The 26,224-nt window shown below is 42.0% G+C and overlaps 2 protein-coding genes across 2 annotated transcripts in view; both read left to right on the top strand.

Annotated features, from left to right (window-relative positions):
* Positions 1–16,908, top strand: part of naa15b (N-alpha-acetyltransferase 15, NatA auxiliary subunit b) — a 93,279-nt gene extending 76,371 nt beyond the window's left edge. Inside the window, exons 13-20 of the mRNA XM_084318887.1 lie at positions 889–1,017; positions 1,178–1,391; positions 1,956–2,149; positions 4,172–4,280; positions 7,107–7,205; positions 9,653–9,796; positions 14,676–14,773; positions 15,110–16,908. Coding sequence (XP_084175013.1) covers positions 889–1,017; positions 1,178–1,391; positions 1,956–2,149; positions 4,172–4,280; positions 7,107–7,205; positions 9,653–9,796; positions 14,676–14,773; positions 15,110–15,307 — 1,185 coding nt within the window. The 3' untranslated portion in view covers positions 15,308–16,908. The remainder of the gene's footprint in view (positions 1–888; positions 1,018–1,177; positions 1,392–1,955; positions 2,150–4,171; positions 4,281–7,106; positions 7,206–9,652; positions 9,797–14,675; positions 14,774–15,109) is intronic.
* Positions 16,909–18,447: 1,539 nt separating this feature from the next.
* Positions 18,448–25,887, top strand: LOC311231890 (ras-related protein Rab-33B-like). The gene is made up of 3 exons (XM_084318520.1): positions 18,448–18,806; positions 23,831–24,009; positions 25,267–25,887. Exons 1-3 carry the CDS (start codon positions 18,606–18,608, stop codon positions 25,616–25,618), a joined length of 732 nt encoding a protein of 243 aa, XP_084174646.1. The 5' UTR covers positions 18,448–18,605; the 3' UTR covers positions 25,619–25,887.
* The last annotated feature ends 337 nt before the right edge of the window (positions 25,888–26,224 follow it).

Raw genomic sequence — 26,224 nt, 5'->3', positions numbered from 1 at the left:
AGACATTTAAAGGCTCAGTTCCATTTTTTTTATAAGTAGAGCCATCATAGTCTTTCCAGAGTTTAGTTTACAGATTTATACTGGTCATATAGGAACGACCCAGGATGTCATTGTCCAAAAGTGTCACTCGTTCTGTGGCATTTCACACCCACTCTGTCATTCTGGGAGATCATTGTCCATCATCAATTCAATAATGAAGCATATAATTACATGTGAAAAATAGGTATATACGGCTATATTGGAACGACTCAGGATGTCTATTTCAAAATGTGTCATTTGTTTTGTGACACTTTACAGAAAGATGTATGACTTGGCCATAATAAGGTAATTTATAGGCCTGATATTCTATATTCATATTTCAAATAGCATGTGTCCGGATGGCAAAATTCAGTACTGTATCTACAAAACCCCCTGTAAATCATCTGCCCTTTATTCATTTACTTAGATTTGTTGTACAGTTGATCTCAAGAAGGTGCTGAATGAGGCAATGGACAATGGACATTCTTTTATAATAATAATTGATATTCTCCTTTTGGTTTATTACAATTTTCTCAAGCATAGTAACAGACACAAACTGACACTGGGAATACATTCCCTGAGGTCCATAGATGTCCCTAGATACCAAGAACATGAAAATGGCCCTTTGGCGCAATCTTCCATTTACTTGCGTATGTACTTTTAGGCAAATCTTCTGAAGATACATGTTTGGTCTGTGGAGAAGGGGTCACTTTTATTGTTGAAATAGGTCTCATTTCCCCCAATGACTGGACAAGCTTGTGAATGTCCCAGAAATTCACCCCATGAAGAAAAATGTGTTGAAGAGAGGGAAACGTGTATGATGAATCTCCTCTTTACAGAGTGTTTTTTGTGTCTGTGTGTCTTCCGTAGGAGGGCGCGTCAGCAGTAGAGAACCTGAATGAGATGCAGTGCATGTGGTTCCAGACAGAGTGCGCCCTGTCATATAAGTCCATGAACAAGTTTGGAGACGCCCTGAAGAAGTGCCACGAGATTGAGAGAGTAAGCCTCACAAGCAGCTGTCATTTCCCACAATGTTGGCGTGTTTTTTAACCACATAGACATTTGTACGGAAATCACATTATCTTCAAAACGTAGCATTCTTTGTGAGGATTTCCTCACCCATAATCCTCTCTCTTGCCCCCCCCCCCCCTCTCGTCAGCATTTTGTGGAGATCACTGATGACCAGTTTGACTTCCACACCTACTGCATGAGGAAGATGACGCTGCGCTCCTACGTGGACCTGCTGAAGCTGGAGGATGTGCTGCGGATGCACCCCTTCTACTACAAGGCTGCCCTCACCGCCATCCAGATCTACCTGGGTCTCCATGACAACCCTCTCACAGACGACAGCAAGGAGCTGCAGGCTGACACCGGTGAGGGGCTGTGTCTGTCTGTCTCCCTTTGAGCATATGTAAATGTAACACTGTGATTTTCCCTTCCTTATTGAGTCCCAAGTATACCCAGAGAGCCATTAAAGAGTAACTAAACACATGGTTACTTTGCTGCCCTCTAGTGTTTGATATTTCTACCCTTCTGCATACTCTGCTCCACCATCTTCCCTAAGACATACTTTGATGGCACCTCCAAAGCTCTGACATCACCGATCAACCACTAGGACAGCAAAATTACCATGTGTTTAGTTCTTCTTGAAGCGGCTCTGTTTATACCATGGCCTGGGTGATGGCTCCATGTTTGAAATGGACTATTAAGCAACTGACTGGTTATTAGCTGACCCCCCAACGCAAGTTAAGACTGGTATTATCCCGGTTGTTGCCCATAATGTTCATGAATGTCTCAAGTAAGTTACTTTATTGAATAACTCACGACTTCAGTCTAAAAAGACCATGGGGGAAAAGACTATTTAGCTTCTGCAATCCTTAAAAACAGAAAGATCTCTACCACTCAGCCAGCATTTAAACCTCTGTCTCTCTCTCCAGCCAACCTCTCAGACAAGGAGTTGAAGAAGCTGCGGAACAAGCAGCGGAGAGCCGAGAAGAAAGCCCAGCTGGAGGAGGAGAAGAAGATTGCAGAGAAGGAGAAGCAGCTAAAAAACCAGAAGAAGAAGAAGGAAGATGATGATGAGGAGATCGGAGGGCCCAAGGAGGAGCTTATCCCTGACAAACTGGCCAAGGTGTGTGTGTGTGTGCGAGTGCAGTAAAGTAAAGATTGATAGCGGTCAGAACTTTTCCACATAATTCAAATGTAAAGCCTAGTGTGTGTCAGGCCATTTGAGCGGCGCGTGAGCGGCGTGGGGAGCGGAGCGGGCGGTTTTGACGTGAGCGAGGAGTGGGTTTTAAAATGGGTCGGCGTGACGTCCGGAGCGAGAGTTCTCCTCCACTCCAATCCACTCCAGGCCGCTCACAGTGGTTTAACACTGATGTAATATACATGTAGTACAATGCCAAAGCAACAGATGGCGATGTACAAACATGAAGGCCATTTTCAACCAATGAGAAGGGTGAACCTGTGATATCCTGTTCAGGCTTTGTCACTCACATCCTGTTAGAATTTTTTTTTTTTTTTGACGCCATTGTTGTTGTTGTTAGCTTACATGCTAACGTTAATGGCAGCGACCATAGCAGTGTGGCTAGGCTAGCTATCATCGCTTAATAGAGCTAGTGAATGGATAAACAACGTTATTTAACATTGCAGAATGGGTACAATTACAATGCGGCTCAATACAAACAATTGTTAAGGGGCCCAGGCGGTGTAGACCATAGGTGTCAAACTCACGGCCCGCGGGCCAAATCCGGCCCGCCACGTCATTTGATGTGGCCCCCCAAGAGCTCAGGTATAAAAAAAAATAAAAAATTTACATTAATATTGGGTTAAAAAATAGCACTGTTAAAATAATTGTGGGTTAATGCGTTAATAAAGCTTTAACTTTGACAGCCTTAGTTATTACACATTCTTACACATACATGTATGTTGAACATCTGAGGTAACAAAGGAAAAAAGCCAAAAGCACTTACTCCTCAGACATTCTTTGACAATTTTACAGCCCAAAATACAAAAAAGATCCAGGCGGAATAGGTAACAAAGGGTTGAAGAAATATTGTCTGAACTGTTGGATGCAAACTGGCTGTGTGACATAACCGAGCATCTCGCTCAATTGAATAAGAAGCTGTAGGGACGCAAACAAGTCCCACCCAAAACTTGACCAATATAGTTGTGAACTGAGACAACCCTTATTTTGTTATTTTTGAGTACAGTTACTGTTACTGTTCATGCAGACACATAATAGCAATTTCATTACGAATTGAAAATGGGGGACCCTGATGTAAACAAGTCGAAAGTCTTTCTCTGGTCTGCATCCCCTTAACAATTGTGTGTATTGAGCTGTACTGTACTGTACCCATTCTGCAATCTGTTAATTAAACTATCTTCCATTAGTTGGATGTATGGCCTCTGCAAGGTTGTGTGCAGCCATTTGTTTTTGTAACATCTGCTACATCTGTCCCACGTGTTCTTTGCAGCTCACAGTTGTTAGTTCTGCCCCTCTTGACTGTGACAAAAAGGTTTTGAACAAACTTAATGTCATAGCTTGTATTTGATGATATTCTTCTTTGTTATTTACTTGAATGGTTTGATCATTGATTGGTGGAGTAATATGGGGTTCTGATAAACTAAAATTATTTGTTAAAATAACATAAGCTAACATATATTTTTACATTTATGCAAATGAATATGCAATATGTATAACTTGAATAAGTAATAAATACAGAAACACCATGTTTAACAATATGTAAATGTGTAGCTACATTTATTTTACATTACATTAACATTTATACGGTCTTTGGCCCTTTGAGGGCAACCATAATGCTGATGTGGCCCTCTGTGAAAATGAGTTTGACACCCCTGGTGTAGACTGTTGTAGTTTGAGCTAATTTACACCATGCTTAACAAAAAAATAAAATAAAATCTGCCGAGCGATGTGGCGCGGGGAGCACTCGATTCAAGGTGAGCGAGCGGAGAGCGACTTGGGGGCGGGGTCAACATGAGCGATTAGTGGAGCGGACCAAGCTTTAAAGAGCGAAGAGCGGATTTCTCGCCCGCGCCGATCCGCTCACGTGGCCTGGTGTGTGTGTGCCTTTTATGTCTTTCACGGTGTCTGTCTCTCTGTCTAAATACGGTTCTCGCTCCCTGTTCGCAGGTAGAATATCCACTGGAAGAAGCTGTGAAGTTCCTGACCCCTCTTAAACATCTGGTCAAAGACAAGATAGATACTCATCTACTGGCCTTTGAGATCTATTTCAGGAAAGGTATGCAAGACGCACACCACACGCACCACACACATACACATACACATACATACACACACACACCAAACACACTTAACCCACTTATCAATGGGTGATTCATGTCAAATCCTCATTTAGACTTGAACAGACATCCAATAACAGTGTTAACAATGGTTGATTGGTTGGTTGGTTTTTCAATGGCCAATACCGATATTTAAAGAGCAGGGCAGCCTATATAATGCCAATATTATTTGTATTTATTAATAAAAACAAAATGATGAAATACAACAATTTAATAATAACAAATTAGACACAACATTTCTAAACTTACGTTCACTGTTAGCTTTATTGGCTAGCTTGCTTAGCTGGTTGATGACAGCTAGGTTAGCACTTGCTAACATTAGCATAAATAAACACTGGAGTTATCTTAACACTTTCTTCGCCAGGCTTATGTACATCATTATACCCCTCTCTGCCAGCTCTATTTGTCTATGGAGAAGTTTCCCTTCTTTGCAGGGCTATAACTTTTTAAATTGTATTGCTAAATTGACATTACTATGGCCCATTCAACGTCAATTATCTATCGTTCAGGACGTAGGAACGTTATACATTTTTATTCACATATTCATACTAAAATACGGTCTAAAGTATAAGTATGTTGTAGTATATTTCTACAGAATCCTACAATAATCTAAGGTTATTGTACAGTACAATGAGATTGCTATCTGGAAGGAGGAGAAAGGGATCATACGTGATATAATTGTTGGTCTCCTCATCTGACTTAAGCAGATGAGGAATAAACGTGTACACCAGACAACCAGAACTGTAGTTCAACTCAACTGATTTATTTGAGCCAGGGCCAAGAGTGAATAAAAGGTTGCCTTTCACATACACGGATTATCAGATAAGCATTAACATGTCTGCTGTGTACAGGAATCAACAAGGTTTGCATCTCAAACCCCAACATGTACACAAAAACAGTCATTTGTTAACATACTTTGAACATACATTGAAAATACTGTAAGCCCTTTTTTGCATATAAGTAAGCCTGGTTTCTAAGCTAAGTTACATTCTAGTCTAACCAAACATACGGGTTCCATCCGGCTTACTTGCATCAAAACAGCTCAGTCGTCTCTCGGGAGGGAGGGGTGGAGCCGCAGACCTGGGTTGGTTTGGTCTGGGCTCCTCAACTACCAATATGTTCGCTCTTATATACTATAATTTCTGGCCAATAATAGCACATTTTACTAATACAGTTGGTCCAATCGGCGTCTTCTGTGGGGGGTTGGTTCTTGTCCCCCGGGTGGGTTGGTGTCGTCTTCCCTCAGTGAACAGAAGGGGGGGTCTTAATGGCCCCCCCCTCCTTGGTGTGGTCTTTTGCTGAGTACAGAGGGGTTTTGCTAGTGGCCCCCGTCGGTGTGGTGGTAATCTGGGCACAGTAGGTGTGACCTTTGTATGTTCAACTGTCTCTAGTCTCGTTCCTCATTTAGCCCTGCAGCCCATTCTGCTAAACAGTATACAAGGCATAATGTTTATGGTTTCCTAATTATTCACACATTTTAGTTATGGAATTCAAAGTCAATATTTACCACAATGTTTTTATCGTTTTCTGCAGCTTTCTCCAGAACGTGATTTATAGCCCTAAATGCATTATATTGATGATCAAATACAGTTTGATAGCGATCTGCACGAGATAAAAAATGTCAAATGGACGTGCTTCTAGAAGTTACTACTTATCATCTGATGTTGACCGGATGGGGGGGGGGTCGTTTATAATTCCGTGGCCAACGTTAGATGATTCATCTAGTGTGGGTGATATGATCATTAGAGCAGTTAGTATCGAACGCGTAAAAAAAAAACGCTAAAACTCACCGTAGCTTCCTCGTAGCGTTTGGCGATGAGCGTGGAGTAGAAATATTCCTATTATGGGATGTTGAAATATGCGATCCATATCCAGGTTGTATAATAGTATATACGTCCAAATCATGTTGTTTATCGAGTTATTGGTAACGGATTGCTATCCATTGTGTCTAGCTCGAGTCCTGGGACTATTAGCGAGTGATCGGACCGAATTGGAATGAGCACCAGCTTCCGTTTCCTGTTTCCGGTTTGGGCGATCCGCCGATCGGCCACCAGATGGCGCTCTTGAACCGTTGGAGAGTTGAGAGGGGATCAACAGTAGATCTCAAGTCTCCGGGGGAGAAATATGATTGCGATCACAGATTTTTGAAATATTGATCTCAATGACGTGTTATTGGCAGAATTAGCATGGCGGGGAATGACGAGTTTAGGCGTCTCTGGCAGAGAAAGTGTTAAATGTACCCTCACAAAATATTGCTAAACTTTGGATATTAAATATTGCTGTATTTTTCCCCTTCAAAATATTGGTGCGCTTTGGAACCCTATTTAGCACACAGTTGAGTACTATAGTATTTAGCATCTGACTTGTATGTAGTCAGTGTTGTCATATTTGTTGCAGCTGTTATCTTTTTTCATTCTGTGCTCTTCATGCTTTTTCTCCTTTTTCTCCCCCCTCACTCTCCTCTTTCTCCCCCTCACTCAACCCATCTCTCACTCTCCTCTCTCTCTCCCCCTCACTCAACCCATCTCTCACTCTCCTCTCTCCCCTTCACTTTCCCCTCTCTCCCCCTCACTTTCCCCTCTCCCCCTCACTCAACCCATCTCTCCCTCACTCAACCCATCTCTCCCCCTCACTCAACCCATCTCTACCCCTAACTCTTCTCTCTCTTTCTCTCTCTCTCTCTCTCACCCTCACTCAACCCATCTCTCCCCTGAACTCTCTATCTCTATACCTCTCCATTCCCCTCCTCCCTCTCTGTTCCACAGAGAAGTACCTGTTGATGCTCCAGTCAGTGAAGAGGGCGTTGGCCATAGACCCAGACCACCCCTGGCTGCACCAGTGTCTAGTACGCTTCTTCAAAGGAGGTGAGGGCAATAACACCTGCTACCTGGGAACGTAGTGTAACAAAGAAATGGTTCATCGTGTCCATTTAGCAGGCCTGTACAGTGCGACATATATATCGCACGTGCTACAGCAACAGCGGTCTGTGCGATGGATGGATTTACTTCAGTAGCACTGGTGCGATAGGGATTCGGTTCGTATAGATACTCTTATTTTGAAAATCCTGTAGCGGGTCTCATTTCTGCCCACGCGCAGCTCCAGCTAGGCTCCGAAAGCTAGCAACGTTCAGGTGCATATGATAATCTTATTTTGAAAAAACTCTTGTGACAACTCGACGAGTCATATCCGCCCTATCCGTGCGCCTTCTGCAAGCAGAGCAGCGCGTTGGTCGGTTCACTGACTTCACTCGGTTGGTGCGCACTGAACTGCTGCGTTAACACAGCAGTGCGCCTACACGTCCCGAAATAAGTCCGTGGTGGGTTTTTTTTCTCGCAACGGGTCAAATGCATCTACATGCTTTGCACCGTCGCCATTCCTTTATGCGCACATCGCCCGAAATTAACGTTTATGTACCATTACAATCACTACAACGTTAGCAAGCTAACAAGCTAATCCTGATCACAGGCAGAGCCAGCAGACACAGTGTGGACTGGGGAAAGGGAAATGGGGGGGCACTCTCTCCCCTTCCCTGTGTGTGTGTGTGTGCGTGCGTGCGTTTGGAAAGATGATGAAGTCACTAGTCAGGACAGGAGTATATTATAGTAAACTGAGGATGGACAGATAATGTTGATATTCAAATATAAACAAGACAGAAGACAGACTAGACTACAATATGATGCGGGTGTGGTGAGTTGAAACAGTGTGTGTGAATGAATGAATGAAAACTTTATTTAACAGATTGCAGAATGGGTACAGTACAGTACGGCTCAATACACACAATTGTTAAGGGGATGCAGACCAGAGAAAGACTTTTGTCTTGTTTACATCAGGGTCCCCCATTGTGTGTGTGTGTGTGTGTGTCCCAACCGACCCCACTTCTATGTTTCAATAAATTATTTGCATTTAAAACTATTAACGCTGACTCATTCCTTCAGTCCACTCAAAATTATGCTAATATTCCTTATGTTGTTTATGATATTAATTGAAAATAGCATATGAGAGTATCATAGTAATAATAACACATGGCGATATACTAAATGACAGCCAAACATGGCACTGCAACTAAATAACACAAATACAATAGGCACATTTGTGACTGTTACAAATATAACACGTTTTATACTTGTGCTACAAGATTTTGGCCTGTGCTACAAAACTATAAACCTCTGTAGCACCAGTGCTATGTGCAAAAAAAGTTAACGTACAGCCCTGCATTTAGACACTGGAGTGACTTGAAACTGACCATGGTTGGAGTGCTGGATACAATCCTTTTTATGGGAAAAGTCAAAGGGAAACCAATTGGGATTTCAAACTGTCACCCCCTCCCAAGATCTGTGGCTGACATGATATGTTCTCACCAAACTGACATATTGTCGAGAATAAAGAGCTCTCATTAATGACGGGAGGTTTTGATGTTTGAAGCCTATTTTAAAAAAAGAAAGAAGGAAAAAGAAAAAATTGTATACTATGTTGACTAGGGGTGTAACGATGCGACCTCACAGCGATTCGATTATGATTATTCAGGCAACGATTCAATGCATCATGAAATCTCTTCATTTGACCACGATTCGATAAATTTTCGGCTATCCGTTAATTCCCCCAAAAGAATTTAATACACAAATGTGGCTGGGGGAACTGATTCACTCGGCATGAATGGTCATAGGTCAATAAAAACAATACACACAAAAAAAAAACATTAAAAAAGAAAAAAGAAATCTTTTTTTTCCCCGGTTAATTTCGATTATAATCGATTCTAACATATTCAAATCGATGCATCGATTCTAACACATTAGAATCTATGCATTTCGATTAATCGATGCATCGTTACACCCCTAATGTTGACTAGTACATAATTTCACTGATCGCTTTAGTAATTGAGGAATTTGGCACTGTTCTGCATCCTCTCACCAGGCTCCAGTACAGTTCAATGGGGCAAGTGTTGACTCATGATGACTCGTGTCCTTTTCCAAAACGGGAAGCTCACAGTATAATCGGATCATCTCCATACGTTCTACTGAGGAAATGGCTGCAAACCTTACATTGTATCAAGTTATAAGAGTTTCATAGGCCAGTCATGCATGTAACTGGGCAACTTGGATAGTGCAAATCCTAGGAAACTAATTCTTTAATGTTTGATACGATGTACGGTAATACTAAAGTGATCTCTGGAAACAGTCTGTACCCGTCAACATGTCTGATGTTTAAATCAGGGCATGTGTTCATAAAAAGGTTCCTTGTCCTTTTAACACCCATCCACTCCTCTTTCCCTTCTATCTCTCTCTCCCTCGTACCTCCTCCCCTCCTCTACCAGTGTCTGAGAGTAAGGAGCTGGCAGAGGCTGTGCGGACGGTCCTGAAGCAGGAGATCACCAGGCTGTTTGGTGACAGCAACGCACAGAGCTTCAACCAGGCCTTCCTCGCCAAGCACTCCGACTCCATACCACACAGAGTAGCTGGTAACCACTTCATTTCAAGTTTCTTTAATAGTTGTCATACAGAAGTACAGAATACTTTCATACAAAATGCTTCTTACTGTTACGCTCCAGAGACTGTGCTAGACAAGATAGTATCAAATAACATAGTATAGCATGTAAATTAGAAGTAGAAAATGAGGTCACAGTGTTCAGTATAGACATATGTACAATGTTCGATGCAGAATAGACGTAACTGAGTTACCATATAATCAGTGATGCCACAGATTACTTGTAAAAGTAATCCGATTACTGATTATTGATTACTCCTTTAAAAAGTAATCCAAGTTACTTTACTGATTACTTGATTATCAGAGTAACTTAGTTACTTTGAAAGTAACTAGGTTACGAAGTCGTCGTCGTTCCCCCAACCGTTTTTTTTAAACGCTTTATTGAAAGTGCATAAATTGTTTTTAACTTGTTTCTCTGCACATAACGTAAATTGTTAAACTAGTGCTTCAGCTTCTGTACCATCAAGTATGGTAAAGCAACAGTCTATGATGCTCACAGCATTAGAGCAGCCAGCCAGTGGTTTTACAAAACCAGTGTATCCATTCACATCTAACAAATGCAGGCTGAACTATTCAATTATATCAACTGTAACTATTAAATTGTTTTTATAAATGTCTCTCTATAAACATACAATCAGTCTCTCTTTAACATGTAAATTAACTGTAAATCTGGCAAATAAGAGCTTTTGCTCTGCCACCATCAAATATACATTAATCAAAAGGGAAAGAAACAATCTCTCTCTTTTGCTGTTTGGCTGGCCTCCGAGTCCTCCTGTACCTACTAGTCGAAGCGTCGGCTAGTGTTGTGATTCCAGATGCTTTCAATGCAATTGGATGTGCTGTTTTTAGCGGTAGACAGTATTTTGTTTCCTCCGCATATGAACGTGAAGTAGTGACTGACGAGCGTTTTGGGATGGAAGTCTGAACAGAAACTCACTTTTAATTTTGCCAAGCGTTTTGGGGTGGAATTCTCCGACGACGGAGCCCTGCTGTCACACGATTGGCGCATATGTCACATGACGTGCTGTGAAGACCCGCCCTACTCTGCCTCTGATTCGCAGACTGTGGATGGGGAATGTGATTGTACCAAAGCAGAGTCACTCACAGACAGAGTGTCCAGTCACGCCGCGGCTTGCGGGACACATTCTTGTGTAACCCTTTCACTGCCACACTACGTCACTCCCAAAAGAAAAACAGCTCAAAATGTATTTTTGACTGTCGAAAACGAAATAAAATACTGCATTCCGCCTGCATTATGAATTTATGATGAGATAGTAACGAAATAGTAATGCACAGCCACTTGGACAAGTAACTGCAATCAGATTACTGGCTTTTAAAGATTAACGCGTTAGATTACTATTTTCGGGGGAAAGTAATCAGATTACAATAACGCGTTACTTAGTAACGCGTTACCGGCATCACTGCATATAATATACAATACTATGCAGTGTACTAATGTACAATATTATATAGTGCAAAGCAGAAATGCAGAAATGGGATGAGGTACAATTTACAGTAAGGTGTACGAGTTGTAGTGCAATCCTTCATCAATAAATTAGGGCTGTCAGTTTATCGCGTTAATTAGATTAATTAATTACACAGCAAATTATCGCGTTATGAAAATTAACTCAAAATTAATTACATTTTTTTTTTTTTTTTTTTTTTTTTTTTTTATAACTTTTTTTTTTAAATCTCATTAATTCCATAAGAACGTAGAATACACATTACAGACTTTTTTTTATATGGTCCATTTGCATGTTCTTGGTATCTGATTCTAGGGACATATATGGATCTCAGGGAATGTATTCCCAGTGTCAGAAATACTGTGTCTGTTACTAGACTTGCTGGTCTCTGACAAGAACAAGTTACAGGTTGAAAAAACCCTCAGCTCGGAACTAGGCAGAATCTGCATATGGCTCGCTGATAACAAACTATCATTACACATGGGCAAAACAGAGTCCATTCTCTTCGGTTCAAATAACAAACTCAGCAAGACCGACGGCTTCTCAGTTACAGTGGGTGACAATATTGTCACAAGGAAAGATGAAATTACCTACCTGGGTTCCATCCTAGAGGCTAATCTCTCCTGTGACAAAATGGCATCCAATGTAATAAAAAAAGTCAACCAACGAACTCGATTCTTGTACCGGATCTCCTCTCTGGTAAACAAGAACACCCTGAAGACTCTGGCAGGAGCACTCATTCAGGGGTACTACGACTATGCTTGCACCTCATGGTACCAAAGCACCTCAAAGGCGCTAAAAACAAAATTACAAACATCTCAAAACAAACTGGTCAGACTACTGCTTGACCTTACTCCTAGAACCCACCTCACCCCTGCCCACTTTGACAACCTAGGATGGCTTAGAGTAGACGACAGAGTACAACAACTTGCAATGGGCCTGGTCTACAAGATACACTACACGACCAAGGTACCCATGTACATGTCAAAATACTTCCCAAAGGTCAGTGAATACCATGATCACAACACCAGAGGGAGCTCCACAAATCATGTTAAACCCAGATTCGGCTCAAATAAGGGACTAAACACGTTTCGCAATTATGCCACATCAATGTGGAACGCCCTACCCAAAGCTGTAAAGGAATGTGGATCACTACCCACTTTCAAAACCTCTCTCAAGGGACACCTACGGGAGACTGCAATTCAACACTGGCCCCTGTAAATATCCTAACCCAACCCCCTCCAATGTACAGTCATTTACCTAGTATGGTTTTGTCAATAGTTCAATGTACAATTGTGTTTGTTTGTACAGTGTCTCCTCCCCCCCCCCCTCAATGTACAGTGTTACTTGTTTATACAGTGTGCCCCCCGGCCCCCCCCCAACCACCTCCAATGTAAATTACCCAGTAAGATAAGATAAGATAAGATATTCCTTTATTAATCCCCTTGGGGAAATTCGTGTCAATTGTCAATTGTCATTGTCAATATCCCAATGTACCCAACCCCCCCCCCACCCAACCTCCTCCAATGTACAGTTTCTACGTCAAATGTATATACTCCCTTTTCTTGACTCCTTCTGTATCACAAACGGTACTGTATTTGCAAATCTGGTATGTCATAAATGTATAGATGTAGCAGTACTGACTATCTGTATGTCATGTATGTCATATATGTCTATATGAATTGAAAATGGGGGACCCTGATGGAAACAAGACAAACGTCTTTCTCAGGTCTGCATCCCCTTAACAATTGTATGTATTGAGCCGTACTGTATTGTACCCATTCTGCAATCTGTTAAATAAAGTTTTCATTCATTCATTCATTCACTTGAGTAAATTGTAATGAACCAAATGAGAATATCAATAATTTTTTTTTTTATCTTTGACTGTGAATAACACTATGCTCAAATTGACCAGACCTGAAAAATCTAAGCAAATTAATAGATGGAAGATGATTAAACAGAAGGTTTTGTAGATACAGTACTGAATTCTGCCATCCGGACACATGCAATTTGAAATATGATTATAGAATATAGAATATCAGGCATAAAATGGTTATGCGATTAAAATGTGATTAATTAGATTAATTTTTTTAATCGCCTGACAGCACTACAATAAATATAAAGTGTGGGGAGTGGGTGCTACAGTGTGTTTGTTTAAAGTGAGTGTGTGCTATAAAGTGTGGGGAGTGGGTGCTACAGTGTGTTTGTTTAAAGTAAGTGTGTGCGTGTGGATGTGTGTGCAATGTGCGTTTGATTGTTGTTGTTGTGTAGTGTTCATTGTTCGTTAAGCAGCCTGATGGCCTGGGGATAGAAGCTTCTTCTGAGTCTTTCTGTGCTCGCCTTGAGACTCCGGTATCGCTTGCCTGACCGCAGCAGTTCAAAGAGGCAGTTGTTCGGGTGGCTCGAGTCCTTAATAATTCTCTTAGCCTTCCCCCTGCACCGCTTGTTGTAAATGTTCTGGAGGGTGGGGAGCCCCCCTCCGATTGTGCGTTCGGCTGAACGTGTCACTCTTTGTAGTCTGCTTCGGTCTTGTGCAGTGCTATTCCCAAACCAGGAGGTGATGTTGCCAGTCAGGATGCTCTCTATTGTACATGAGTAGAAGTTCTTAAGGTCAAACACTCCTCCATGAGAGACATAAAAAAAAACATGTGACACACTTTGTAATTCAACCTTTATACCTGCAAATTATGTTATACTGTGGAGCCATGGGTATTCCAAATTTCCGTCGGGATGAATTAAGTATTTCTATTCTATTCCTTCTGACTTGAAGAGACTGTTTTTAAAGGCCCATTTCAGACGTAGTGTCAGTCAGAAACCTCTTCTCCACAAGACTATAAGCAGAGAACTGACCACATTATTCTCCATTTTCTATTGTGCTTGTCAGGGGCATTTTTTAGGGATTCCCAGATCTATCTGCCGCCAATCGTTATTGGCAGATATTCGGGGCAATTCCAATAATGCTTTCTAGTCACCGATTGTGAAAACTGATTGATGACACAAAAACCGTGATCCAATTCTCAGTGGAGTTGGTGTCATTGTCGCATGCTAGCTAGCCTAAAGCATGGTGGTGGTGTGGAACTATTACAAAATCTGAGACTGATGTAACAAATTCCATCTGCAATGTAAACTGACCTATACTGCTATACCAGTTGCTATAAGAAAACAAAAAAAACTGCGTATTGGCCAATATGGCTCATAGACGATTGGCGATCGGTATAGGCAGCAACAAAAAAAACTCAAGGCATCCCTAATAGCATTTTTGCTCTAAGCCGCTGTTAAATTCCATACCCTGCTACAAGCTCAGTGTTCTGATAAGATAAGTTGACATCAACATAGATATAATCCATTTGATGGTAAATGTCCTTGGTGTCTTTCTCCTCCTTCCTGCAGCTGCTAAGATGATGGTTTACCTGGACTCATCAACAGAAACAAAAGCAGTGGAGCTGGCCACTGCCCTAGACGAACCACTCTACAACAGAAGCATACAGGTGTGTGTGTGTGTCCTGGAAAGATTGTGGAATTTTTTCCAGGCCTGGAAGTGTTTTGGAAAATTATGAAATGCCCATAAACGTATAGAAAAGTCATAGAAGTTGAAAATCATAATCTGTTTATCACTTGTGTGAATAAAAAAATATGGGTTGTATGGTGAAAATAGTTACTACTTTTTGCACGATTCCTTATCATAACAGTTTACTACCTTGTTACTGTGAATTAATGTGTAGCAAGGCAGCTATAGAGCTTGGACTATATTTATGTCCCAAAAATGTATATAATCTCAAGATCCTCTTCAGTTTTCTAAACCCATTCTTCATCTCCACCATCAGATCTGCACTGAGGTCGTGGAGAGTCTCCGGAGTGGCACACTGGGTGACAGTAAGGAGCGGGCGGAGTTATACCGGGCAGAGTGTCACAAGCTCTACCCATACACGTTAGCTTTCATGCCCCCCGGCTACGAGGAAAACACAAAGATCGCCAATGGGGACGTCTCAACGGAGACCGAGGAGCTGGCCAATGACATGTGAGCGGAAGGTGGAAGACGGAACGGGGCCTAGCACGGAGCCTTAGGACACGCCTGGCAGCCATTTTGTAGAACCAGTCAGGAGAGGAGCAGAAGAGTTGTTCGGTTCTTTGGGCTCACTGCTATATGGTCTGGCTAGGCATGACTTGGCTCTCTCTCCCACATGGTGAAAATCAGGACTGTGTGCGTGCGTGTGTGTGTGTGTGTGTGTGCGTGTGTTGGAGAGGGGGAGGGGAAAAAGAGGAAGAAAACAAAATGGCCATTTCACTTTTTTATATATTGCTGACAACTACTCTGAATATAAAGATAAACAATTGTTATTGACTACAAGCTGTTCAGTGAAACTGAGAGAGTCGAGCAGTTTCCTTGGAGATGATGAACAACAGTGACGGCAGCAACGCTGGAGGCTGGTTCAGTGCTGCTCTGACACACACCAACCAGCAAGTACTGCATTCTGATCTGCATCGACCACTTTTTAAAGAAGAGCTCATTTATATACGAAAAGATGCCACAAATATGTCAGCAGGGGATGGAAAACTGTGCAAACTCGAACTCTTCACAGATCTATAGGAAACTAAATCGATACGGAAGACTTAAGATTACACACACTGAACGACAAATCTAACTTAACAGATGTGTCTACGTCCGTATTTCTCATGTGGTAGAGGGACTGACTGCCTCGGTTTACATTCTAAAAGAAAAACTATGTTGATCCATATATCATGGAACAGTGGAGCAAAATAGCGAGATTTTCATCGACTGAGGTCGAAAGGTTGCTTCGCAAGTCACAGATCCTGGGTCAGATGGTTACAGTTTAAATGTGCGATACGATCCTATGTCTGTTATTTAGGTGCAACCTCAGAGCTGGAGGTTGTGTGTTTTTAAATGCAGCGCCAATAGAAACTAATGGTTGTGTTGTGCTCAATTCCAAATAATACTGCTACTCCTAACCAATTAATGTATATCTGAAATGGTTGGGGATATATCTGAGCAGTACTGACTGAAAGGGTTGGATAGATCTGAGCAGTACTGACTGAAAGGGTTGGATAGATCTGAGCAGTACTGACTGAAAGGGTTGGATAGATCTGAGCAGTACTGACTATATATAGTCCATAGTGGAACGGTGCAGCGAATGACAGCTATGTCATTACCGTTGCTAATCATTTCTTGATCCACGTGAAATGGAATAGATTGTTCACAAAATTACTTGTGGTGTTGTTTAAGTCTATTGTATGAACTGTTACTGATGATGGTTTGATCTGCACAAAATACCCAGGGCCTCGAGCAGTCGATGTGGAAATGAGCCTCCACCACCATCTACTTCCTCATAAGTAGGTTCTGATCCGCCAATCAGAATGGCTTGTCATATGGTTATGGTTCAGAGTCTGTTGCCCATGGTGACGGGTTAGAATGCTACCAGGGGAGCAGTATGAGAGCAGCAGGTATTTTGTCAGTTTTGCTTTTTCTTTTCTCGCCCTTTTCTTCCTTTCTCTTCCTTTCTCCCTCTCTCTCCTCTCTTATTTGGGTTCTAATGTGAAAGATGAAATATGAGATGGTGATGTATGATATCTCTGGATTTTTGTATTAAAACAAAGAAAAGGCTGACTTTTTTTGGCATTAGTATATTTATGGATCCCTTCTGTTGTGACTTGACTGAATGATAATTACTGGCTGTGCATATTAGCTACCTTGAGTTCCAAGCTTGCTTTAAATCAAGTCTTGTGTCACTCTAGGATCAGTTAATGCTTTTCAGAGAAATATTTTGTGACATAGTCATGGAAACCTGGTCGCAGACCTTGAATCGGCACTCCTACTCTTTTAAGATGCTTGGTAAAGGCGGGCCCTGAGCAACAACCATAGGTGCTAGCCAATCCAGCATGCACCCCCCCCCCCCCTCATATTCACATTCAAACCAGACAGCACGGTCAGTCTCTACCCCTCTCTGCCTCGAGGTGGAGCTCAGACCCTCTACTGTGGAGTTCTCTCTAGAGTAGCCAAAAGCTTTCCTCCCAAGACTTGAGATTTACAGAAGCTCAGTCGAACATTCTAGGGCCTCTGAGCCACAGTGGACATTCGAGCTGAAGTTGACTCCTGAGACTTTTGACATCTTTCTGACTGGCAGTAGCCTGCAATATACTGTATAGACCTTTTCAGTATAATTGAGTTTGCTAGGTGAACAGCTTGGGCCCGAGTGTATTTCCTGTCAGCTATTGTATTGGCGAACACGGCAACAGGAAATATACTTGAGGCCCATTTTAGAATGTTTATGAAAAGGGTCTATAGACCTTTTCAAACCTGATAACATAAACATTCCAAATGGGCCCAAGTGTATTTCCTGCTGTGTTTGCTAATAGAATAAATAAACGTGAGGCCTAGCTGTGTTTACACCACAGTTCCTCTGAAAGGGGACTATATAGCACAGATCAGAAGCAGTATGTTCCATTCTGCCAATGGTTGGAAGAATCTCATATTATGGAGGTCTTTGAAGATCAGTTTCACCTCAGAATGTCCCTAGTTGACTCTTCCAGCATGTATCTCAAAATTCCTACCAGGTTTTGGTATCTTGTCATGGAGAAGATTTGGTCTTTTACAGTCTGTACTATACTGCCCTAGAACTTTATACATTTTTGGGGAGATTTATCTCAGCAAAAGAGGATCATTCATGATTTTCCTCTCTTCAAGCAATTGATCTATTATTTTTCAGCTGTAAAAAAATATATATATATCTGCCCTTATTGTCAAGACAACCATGAGGTACCAAATATACAATGCAATAAAGTATTTTTAAAAAGTAGCTGGATCCTGTGGTACTCAATGGACTGATCTTTTACATATTGTGTGTGGACCATATAATATTATGAGCTTTAATGGAAATGAATTGGCGTTGAAATAAGTAGTTGGTATTTTGTTTTTCTTTTCAGGGTATTTTGTTATCGGCTAAATAGAGAAACAATAATGATAGTGTGGACATTGAAATGAGTGAACTCTAATCCTCTTCTGTTCTACCCCGAAATGATCCAACGCCCCCTGCTTCCGGCTCTCGCGAGTATTTGTCATTGTAGTGTCAGATGAACACGTGGAGCCAAAGGCCAACACACTCCCCCGGGTCCCCGGTACTACATCATACAACTCATTTGAGTTTGGAGGGAGAGCGAGCCGAGCGCTACATTGAATACCGTCTTCATTGCCAATCTAAGGAAAGTGAACCATTGGCCTTGACAACTCTGAATCAAGTTTCACTCTTGGAGCTTTTAACACAGACATAGTATCTTATCTTGCATTGTGACAACAAGACAGTCGACATGGACTCGTCGTTAGAGTTTTCCAACTCGTTGCCAGCCCGTTATCGGACTTTCAAAATCATCGTGGTCGGTGACTCGGGAGTCGGGAAGACGTGCCTCACCCACCGGTTCTGCGCCCGAGAGTTCCTCCAGAGAACAGAAGCCACCATCGGGGTTGATTTCCGCGAGAGACTGGTCGATATCGAGGGAGAGAAAATCAAGGTAAAAATAAAGTTTCCTTATAAATACATAATGGCCTACATTATTGTATATTTTGTCGGCCTTTGCTACTCGGCTTATAATAATAAAAAAATATATATATAATATAAATCGCTTTTTTTGTTTGTGCATAAAATAGGACATGTCTTGTGCGTTCATTATAAGCAGAGTAAAAAGCTGACATCCTATAAATAAAGTAGTCTGACTCTAGTTAATGTGCTTGGTCGCTATTATCTATATACTTCTACCCACTTAAAAGTCTCAGTTCACAGGTCAATGGTGCAGTTCAGACTGTCTGGTTAAAGGGGCACACAAAAAATAATGCTAATTTTTTTTTTTTTTTTTTTTTTTTGGCACACATTCATTTAGTTTGTAGTTTGAACATGGCTACCCGTGACATTGACACCTTGTGTTGTGTTAATTGCAGCTCCGTGAAATTATGTAGATGAAGACAAAATAGCAATAGCTTGTCTTGTTGTAGAGACTAAAATTCTACCTTTATAATTGAATTGAGCTGTAATTAACTGCACAATACAGGGATGCAATGTCCCCGATGACATCACTTCAATATTAAAATTATATTATTCACAACTGTCAAACTAAACTAATGTGGCTAAACTGTTTAGAGTTTTTGAATGGGAGATTATGTGTAAAATAAATCTCCATTGTTTTTGGTGTGAAGTGGCCCTTTTTTAGACTGAATCTTGCAGGGATTTGAATATTACAGCTAATTGCTAGAACGGTTGCAATGATGCAATTTATCAGAACAGACTAGTTTAAAGGCCCAATCCATAATACAATTATATGGAGCCCCACCACCAAATATGTACAGTAGGATTTTGAAATTTTATGTATGTGAATAACCCTATATTTAGCCTGGCAAGCCCGATTTGTAGGGCTATACCCCACATTTAGTTAAAACAAGTCTGAATTGCGTTTTTAAAACCAAGTTGATTTTGTTCGATATACATAATCTGTACTGATCCTGAAACAAAGCAACTCAATAAACCAACCAGATTTTAGTGTTTTTGGCCTATTATGTGAAGAATGTTGGATTCTCGAAGTCAACTTCCTGTCTGTTGTTGCTAGGCAACTGCAGCGTGGGGGGAAACTGCCCCGCCTGGTACATTGTGTACGGTTAATTTAGTGCAGAAACGGATCGTTAAAGCGTCAAATTAAAGACTATCAAGCGGAATTTTCTTCAGTCCTTCACAATGCCAAAGAGCTGCTGTGTTACGCGTTGTACTAATGACAAAAACAGAAATCCAAATCGCAAGTTTTATACCATCACGGAGGGAAAAGTGGCTGGTGGCTAACGTTCGGCTAACTCGCTCTGTGTTGTGGTCGTGGTAGCTACATGCTAAGCTAACGTTAATTACATAATATCGAACCGATAGGAGCTTATCTTATCTAATCTTACGTGGATGTTTGATCGGGTAGTGGCACACGTGGTACCACCACGTAAGATTAGATAAGATAAGCTCCTATCGGTTCGATATTATGTAATTAACGTTAGCTTAGCATGTAGCTACCATGACCACAACACGGAGCGAGTTAGCCGAACGTTAGCCACCAGCCACTTTTCCCTCCGTGATGCATCGGCTGGTATTATATAAAACTTGCGATTTGGATTTCTGTGTTTGTTATTAGTACAAAACGTAACACAGCAGCTTCAATTTGGGTATTCGAGAGATGGCCATGTCTGCAGGTGTTTTGTATGGACATTATGTCAAGTCAATCAGGGGGAGATCTTTGACTCATATCTCGCCTTAGAATCACCAGAAAGGCTTTCGAAATAGTGAAATGCCATGTTGGCCTCAATATTTTCAAAACAAATCGTATGAAAATGTTGTGAAATGAACAAGAATGTGATAAAACATGTAATAAAAACGGACCTCAACGCATGCATTTGATGGTAGAAATCCGTATGGTCCCCCTATACCAAGATGGCGGCGGTCTCGTGACATCAGAGTGTCTTCGAGAATTCACATGGCGGCCATTTTTTTGTGTGTGCGTTTATCGCATTTTACTACTGGGCAGTCCAGTAGAGAGAGAGAGAGAGAGGAGGAACAGGAGACAGTGGGGGGGGGAGACATTCGGCAAATAACGACGGGTCCGGGAATCGAACCCGGGTCAGCCGTGCCGCGACTCAGCGTGTTATGTGGTTCACCACTGGGGCGCCCACATGGCGGCCATTTTACTCTGGGAACAGGGTGGAAAGGAATCCCAACCTGAGCATGACATAAGGACAAAATGGTCACTGTGTGAATTTGGTCAAAGCTGTTGGATAATTTGAGGGAATATCCGTCCCCATGATTGTTGTCTGTGTTTGGTATTGTCGTGTGGGTGTTGGTTGGTCCATGTTCTTCTTTCTGTGCTGTTGGGTAACAGCCACATGATGCAGGACGTTACGTGTCACTGGTGAATATTAAACTTGTTTACCGGTTTATTTTGAGGGGAGAACAGTTTTCATTAAGTTTTATTTGTACAAGCCAAAATGAGTAACCTGGATGTCTGGTTTACATGCTCGGCACTGATGAGAATGGCAATGTAAATTGCTTCTGATTGGAGAGGACTTTACGTATAGTAGCTGGCAGGATTTCTGGCTAGTTTGAGAGTCGAGTTGTGGCACGTATTTGGAAAAATAAATATGTTTGTGAATATGTGACCAGTATGCCTAATGAATCCATAGATTCTATACAACTACAAACTGAATGGTTTCATGTGACAGAGAGCCATTTTTTCCTATGACTGACTGAGTGAAACTTACTGCTGTACATTCCACCCCAGTCGCGCTCTTTGCTGCCTCCAGAAAAACTGTTGTTTTGAGTTCCCAGTCTTTAAGCAGTCAAGATGTGAGTACAGGGGGCAGCGATGGAGTTCTTGTATTGATCTCTCTCTTATCTATAGAATTCTGTGTGAAAGCCTGCTATATATTTATGTGAATTCATAACAATTAGATTGACCATTATTATGCTGTGAAATGACAAGGGTCTGTCTGTCTGTCCATGCTTGCATGCATCTGTGTTGTAACTTGTGAGTATTTCAACACTTCTCTATGCTCCTTCCCTTTTCTGTTCCTCTCTCTCATCCTGTTTTTCTTCAGCCTGCTCTTTCTTTTTTTGTCACCTTTATTTCACCAGACAAGTCATAGAGAACTCATTCTTATTTACAGTGATGGCCTGTCAAGTGGCAAGAGCCATTTAAAGGAACACTCCAACATTATGAGAAATGTGCTTCCCGTCTTCTCCAGAGTCAAGACAAGAAGATGGGTACCAATTTCCTCTCTGTGCGTTCAGTACTGTACTATTACAGGTATTGAAATGAACAATGCAACTTCCTTATACAAAAAAAATAAAAATTATGAATAATTAAATATCAATATTTCGGGGAAATGAGTATTGAAACCGTTTTAAATATTCAAAATCGATATGTATCGATTTTTTGATATTTTTGACAACACTAGTTCAGTAGAAAGCTATCCAGCTGCAAGCTAGTCTAGCTTAGCACAAATTAATAGAAGTGGATACAGACTAGGGCTGGGCGATATGGCCTAAATATGATATCACGATATTTTCTGACCTTTCGGCGATACACGATACGCATCACGATGTTTTTCTTTTTTTCCCCAAAATTCATTATGAGGCTTACCAAGACAGTATTTGAGTTTGCAAGCTAACATTAAAGACAAAATAAAATACCCATGCATTTAGCATTTTTATATTATATATTAGATTTAGATTATTGGATTATTAGATTATATATTGCATATATTTAGCAATGAGATATTATATGATTTAGATATGAAATATGATGAATTGAAAATGGGGGACCCTGATGTAAACAAGACGAAAGTCTTTCTCTGGTCTGCATCCTCCAGTCCGCTGTTGACTGTTGTTGTATTGAGCTGTACTGTATTGTACCCATGCTGCAATCTTTTAATAACGTTCTCATTCATTCAGTCGGCAAACAGAATCATTTTGATTGACAGTCGCGTCTGCCAATTACGTCACATCGCTTGCACCCGCCCTGCTGTTCTTAGCACCAATCGGAAAGCGCGTATTTATTTTTTACTTCCGCCATGGAGAGCTCAATGACAATAACAATGGCAGCTCGCCGCGTCCGACGTTTAGCTTTTAGCTCCGCAGAAGGACTAAACGACTGGAGGCATAATGATTTTACTGCAACAGATGTTATAATAAAAGCCTTTCCATACATCTGTCTGATTGAAAACTTTATTAACAGACCGCAGAATGGGCACAACTGAGTCAGCACGGGCTGAGATATGAACGAGCTTGCTATATCTAGGTCGACCTCGGTCGGCACTATGTAAATACGCTGATGTTATTGAAAGTGTAACTATATAGAGACCTCTGAACAGGTCCTGCATTATTATTATTATAACGTTAATGCCACAACGAATGCCTTTGTTATCATAAGTAGTCACTTTTGATGCAGTAGTGTGTGTGTGGGGCGGCGCTGTTCAAAAGTGTCAACGTGTGGACCAGATTGACGCGACACAAGCCTCTTGGGCAAAACATCACGATATCCACGATACGTTTAAAAAGTGTATCGTTAATGAACTGTACCCGATATTTATATAATATCGTCATATCGCCCAGCCCTAATACAGACCACCACTAGCTTAAAACTCTGGGAGAGGTGTTTTTGGCCAACAGCTAGGCTAGCTGGTCCGTATCCGCTTCCATTTATTTGTGTTAAGCCAGGCTAGCTTGCAGCTGGACAGCTTTCTACTGAACGCACAGGAAACGCAGACAAGCAGACGGCAGTCAACAACAAGATACAGAGAATAACCCCATAAGAATGTGTATAGGGATATTACATGATGGAAAAACAGTCACAGGTATCAGTGAGAACGTCTTGAGATGGTGTCCTTGAAGGCAGAAATGGGAATAGGTTTCTCTCTACTCGTCCTACTCCCAGTCACTCGTCTGTAAGTCCATGGTTTGGCTATGTATGTAATCTCTCCGTTTCCCTCGTCCCCCGTCCTTCCCTCGCCTCATCAGCTCCAGTTGTGGGACACGGCCGGACAGGAGCGCTTCCGCAAGTCCATGGTGCAGCATTACTACCGTAGTGTTCATGCCGTACTCTTCGTCTATGACGTCAACTGCCCCGCCAGCTTCAGGGGCCTGCCCTCCTGGATAGAGGAGTGTAGGCAGAACTCCCTGGACCACAACATTCCTAGGTAAATACATTGTCATCTGACATAGTGCCTGGAGGAAGGTCTTCAATTGATTCTACAGATTACTTTCAAGGGGGGAAACTGATTCTGGCTCCCAACTACATCTCGAAGACCTTTTAACCTCCCAAGAGCTGGAGTGCAGCCTGAATTGTGGTTGTTCCATGGTCCAGGCTCCAGGGTAATGACTAAAGGTGACTGGGCCTTTGCTGTCAGGTCTTCTAGGCCTTTGCTTTGATTATGTACCAAAAATGGGGTTCTGTGCTTACTTTGTGCTAAAATGTATGTTAGTGGTTTTTGGGACCTTTTAGGATATAAGCAAACAGGAATTCTGAGGGTTAATCTAGCCAAATAATTTACATGGACCAAGTTTCTTTAATAGTTGTCATACAGAATTGCATCTTTTTTGGGGTCAGAGCATGACGGGTGTGACATTATATTCAGTGACCTTGTTGTGGAGCATTGGATTGAGGGATGCACTTCATGCTGGAAGCTTGCATTTTAAACCCTACATGGAAGGGAGGGGGAAACGAGAGATCAAGGGAAAGAAAAGGCACACCTTAATGGAGCTTTCTAATTCTATAAACAGGCTCAGGTATTTTTTTTTTATCTACTTTTTCTCCCATTTTTTCTATTTTTCTCCCATCCCAATTTCGTATCGTCCAATTCTACCCTCTCCTGTCTCGAACGCTGTTAGGCCATGCCTCCCACAAGCTGGCTGCAATGTGGACGAAGCCTTACATCAGGCGTCCCCTCCGGTACTCAAGGAAGCAGCCGTCGCATCTTTTCACCTGCACAGCGCGATCTCTCAGCGTCGGGGGTCTGCGTGGGAGGGGCATGCCGCCCCCGTTGCTTCCTGATTCTGCTGCGCAGGCGCACCAGCCGACCTGTAGGAGTCGCTGTCCACAACGCCCAATCCCCACCCATCAGCTTCCCACCCCCTAATACTGCCAATTGTATTAGTATGAACGACCAGCCAAGCTTATAGCAATGCGGAGAGCTGGGCTCGAACCCAGTGTCTCCCGCATTGGTGGCGAGCGCCTTGCCCACTACACCACCTAGCCGCCCCAACAGGATCAGGTCTTTAGGACTCATCTCATTATTCCATTTGGTTTTGTTTGGAAGATTCCACTATCTTGTCTTCAACGCTACTTTTTGTGAAATTGTTCAAAACCATCTTTTTAGATGGAAACATCTTGTAATTAAAATGTCAAAATGCCAACACCTTCTCCCTGCCTGTCCTCTGTCCTGTCCTCCCTGCAGGTTCCTGGTGGGCAACAAGTGCGACCTTCGCGGTGACCTGCGTGGTGGTGGGACCGTCAGCCAGGTCAGCCGGGAGCAGGCACTAGCGTTTGCAAAGTCCCGTGGTATGATGCTGTTTGAGACCTCAGCCAAGAGCCCCCTGAATAAAGGAATAAATGACGGAGGAGGTGGTAGAGATGGAGTTATAGCGTATCATCAGGACAAGGTAGAAGCCATAGTCACGGCCTTGGCTGTCAGGCTGAAGAGGCAAAAGAGATTCACCGCTGTGGACACCAGGGGAATGTATGAGTCTTTTAAAATACCGACCATAAAAATGCCAGAGAAAGACCACCAGTGGACCTGCACCTGCTGAAACAGAACATTGACCTTTTCAGATCCAAATGTATTATTTTTTTTGCAAGTGTATGTCTTACTTGAACATATTGTGAATTATATGTACTTTTTTTTATATATCAAAGATGTCCTTTTGACATTCAACACTTCAACTTCAAATGAAGTACCTGTCAATTCTTCTTTATATTGCGACTAAAAACCCAGAGAAGTTAACTCAACTCAAGTTAGTCTTTCTGAAGTGATTTCAAAATGCCTAAGATACTCTTAACTATTTATGTGTTTGAAAATATTGTGTACATTTAAGATTTTATTGTTGATCTGTAAAATAAAAGTTTATATATTTGGGATTTCATCATGCTAGTACAATGTTTATAGGAGAGCAATTGATTGACACTGCGTGGAATGGGGAAATAAGGACACGTTAACAGTAACAACGCTCCCGTTCCCTGCTCCACGCACCATATCAGGCGCGCCGTCTTCCCTCTCTTGCCGTATCCCGGCCAGCTCGCATTGAGGCGTGACGCGACAGCATTGTCTCGCCAGCCTGTGATTTCTTGACAACGAGTGACGCGTGTGCCACTCGCTGTCACTTCCGGGATTCCCCGTGCTGCGGATGACGCAGAGC

The sequence above is a fragment of the Notolepis coatsorum genome, assembly GCF_963971535.1.
Source record: "Notolepis coatsorum genome assembly, chromosome: 7".
NCBI classification, from domain to species: Eukaryota; Metazoa; Chordata; class Actinopteri; order Aulopiformes; family Paralepididae; genus Notolepis; species Notolepis coatsorum.
The sequence above is the reverse complement of the archived record's forward strand: the minus strand, read 5'-3'. Positions and strand labels throughout refer to the sequence as shown.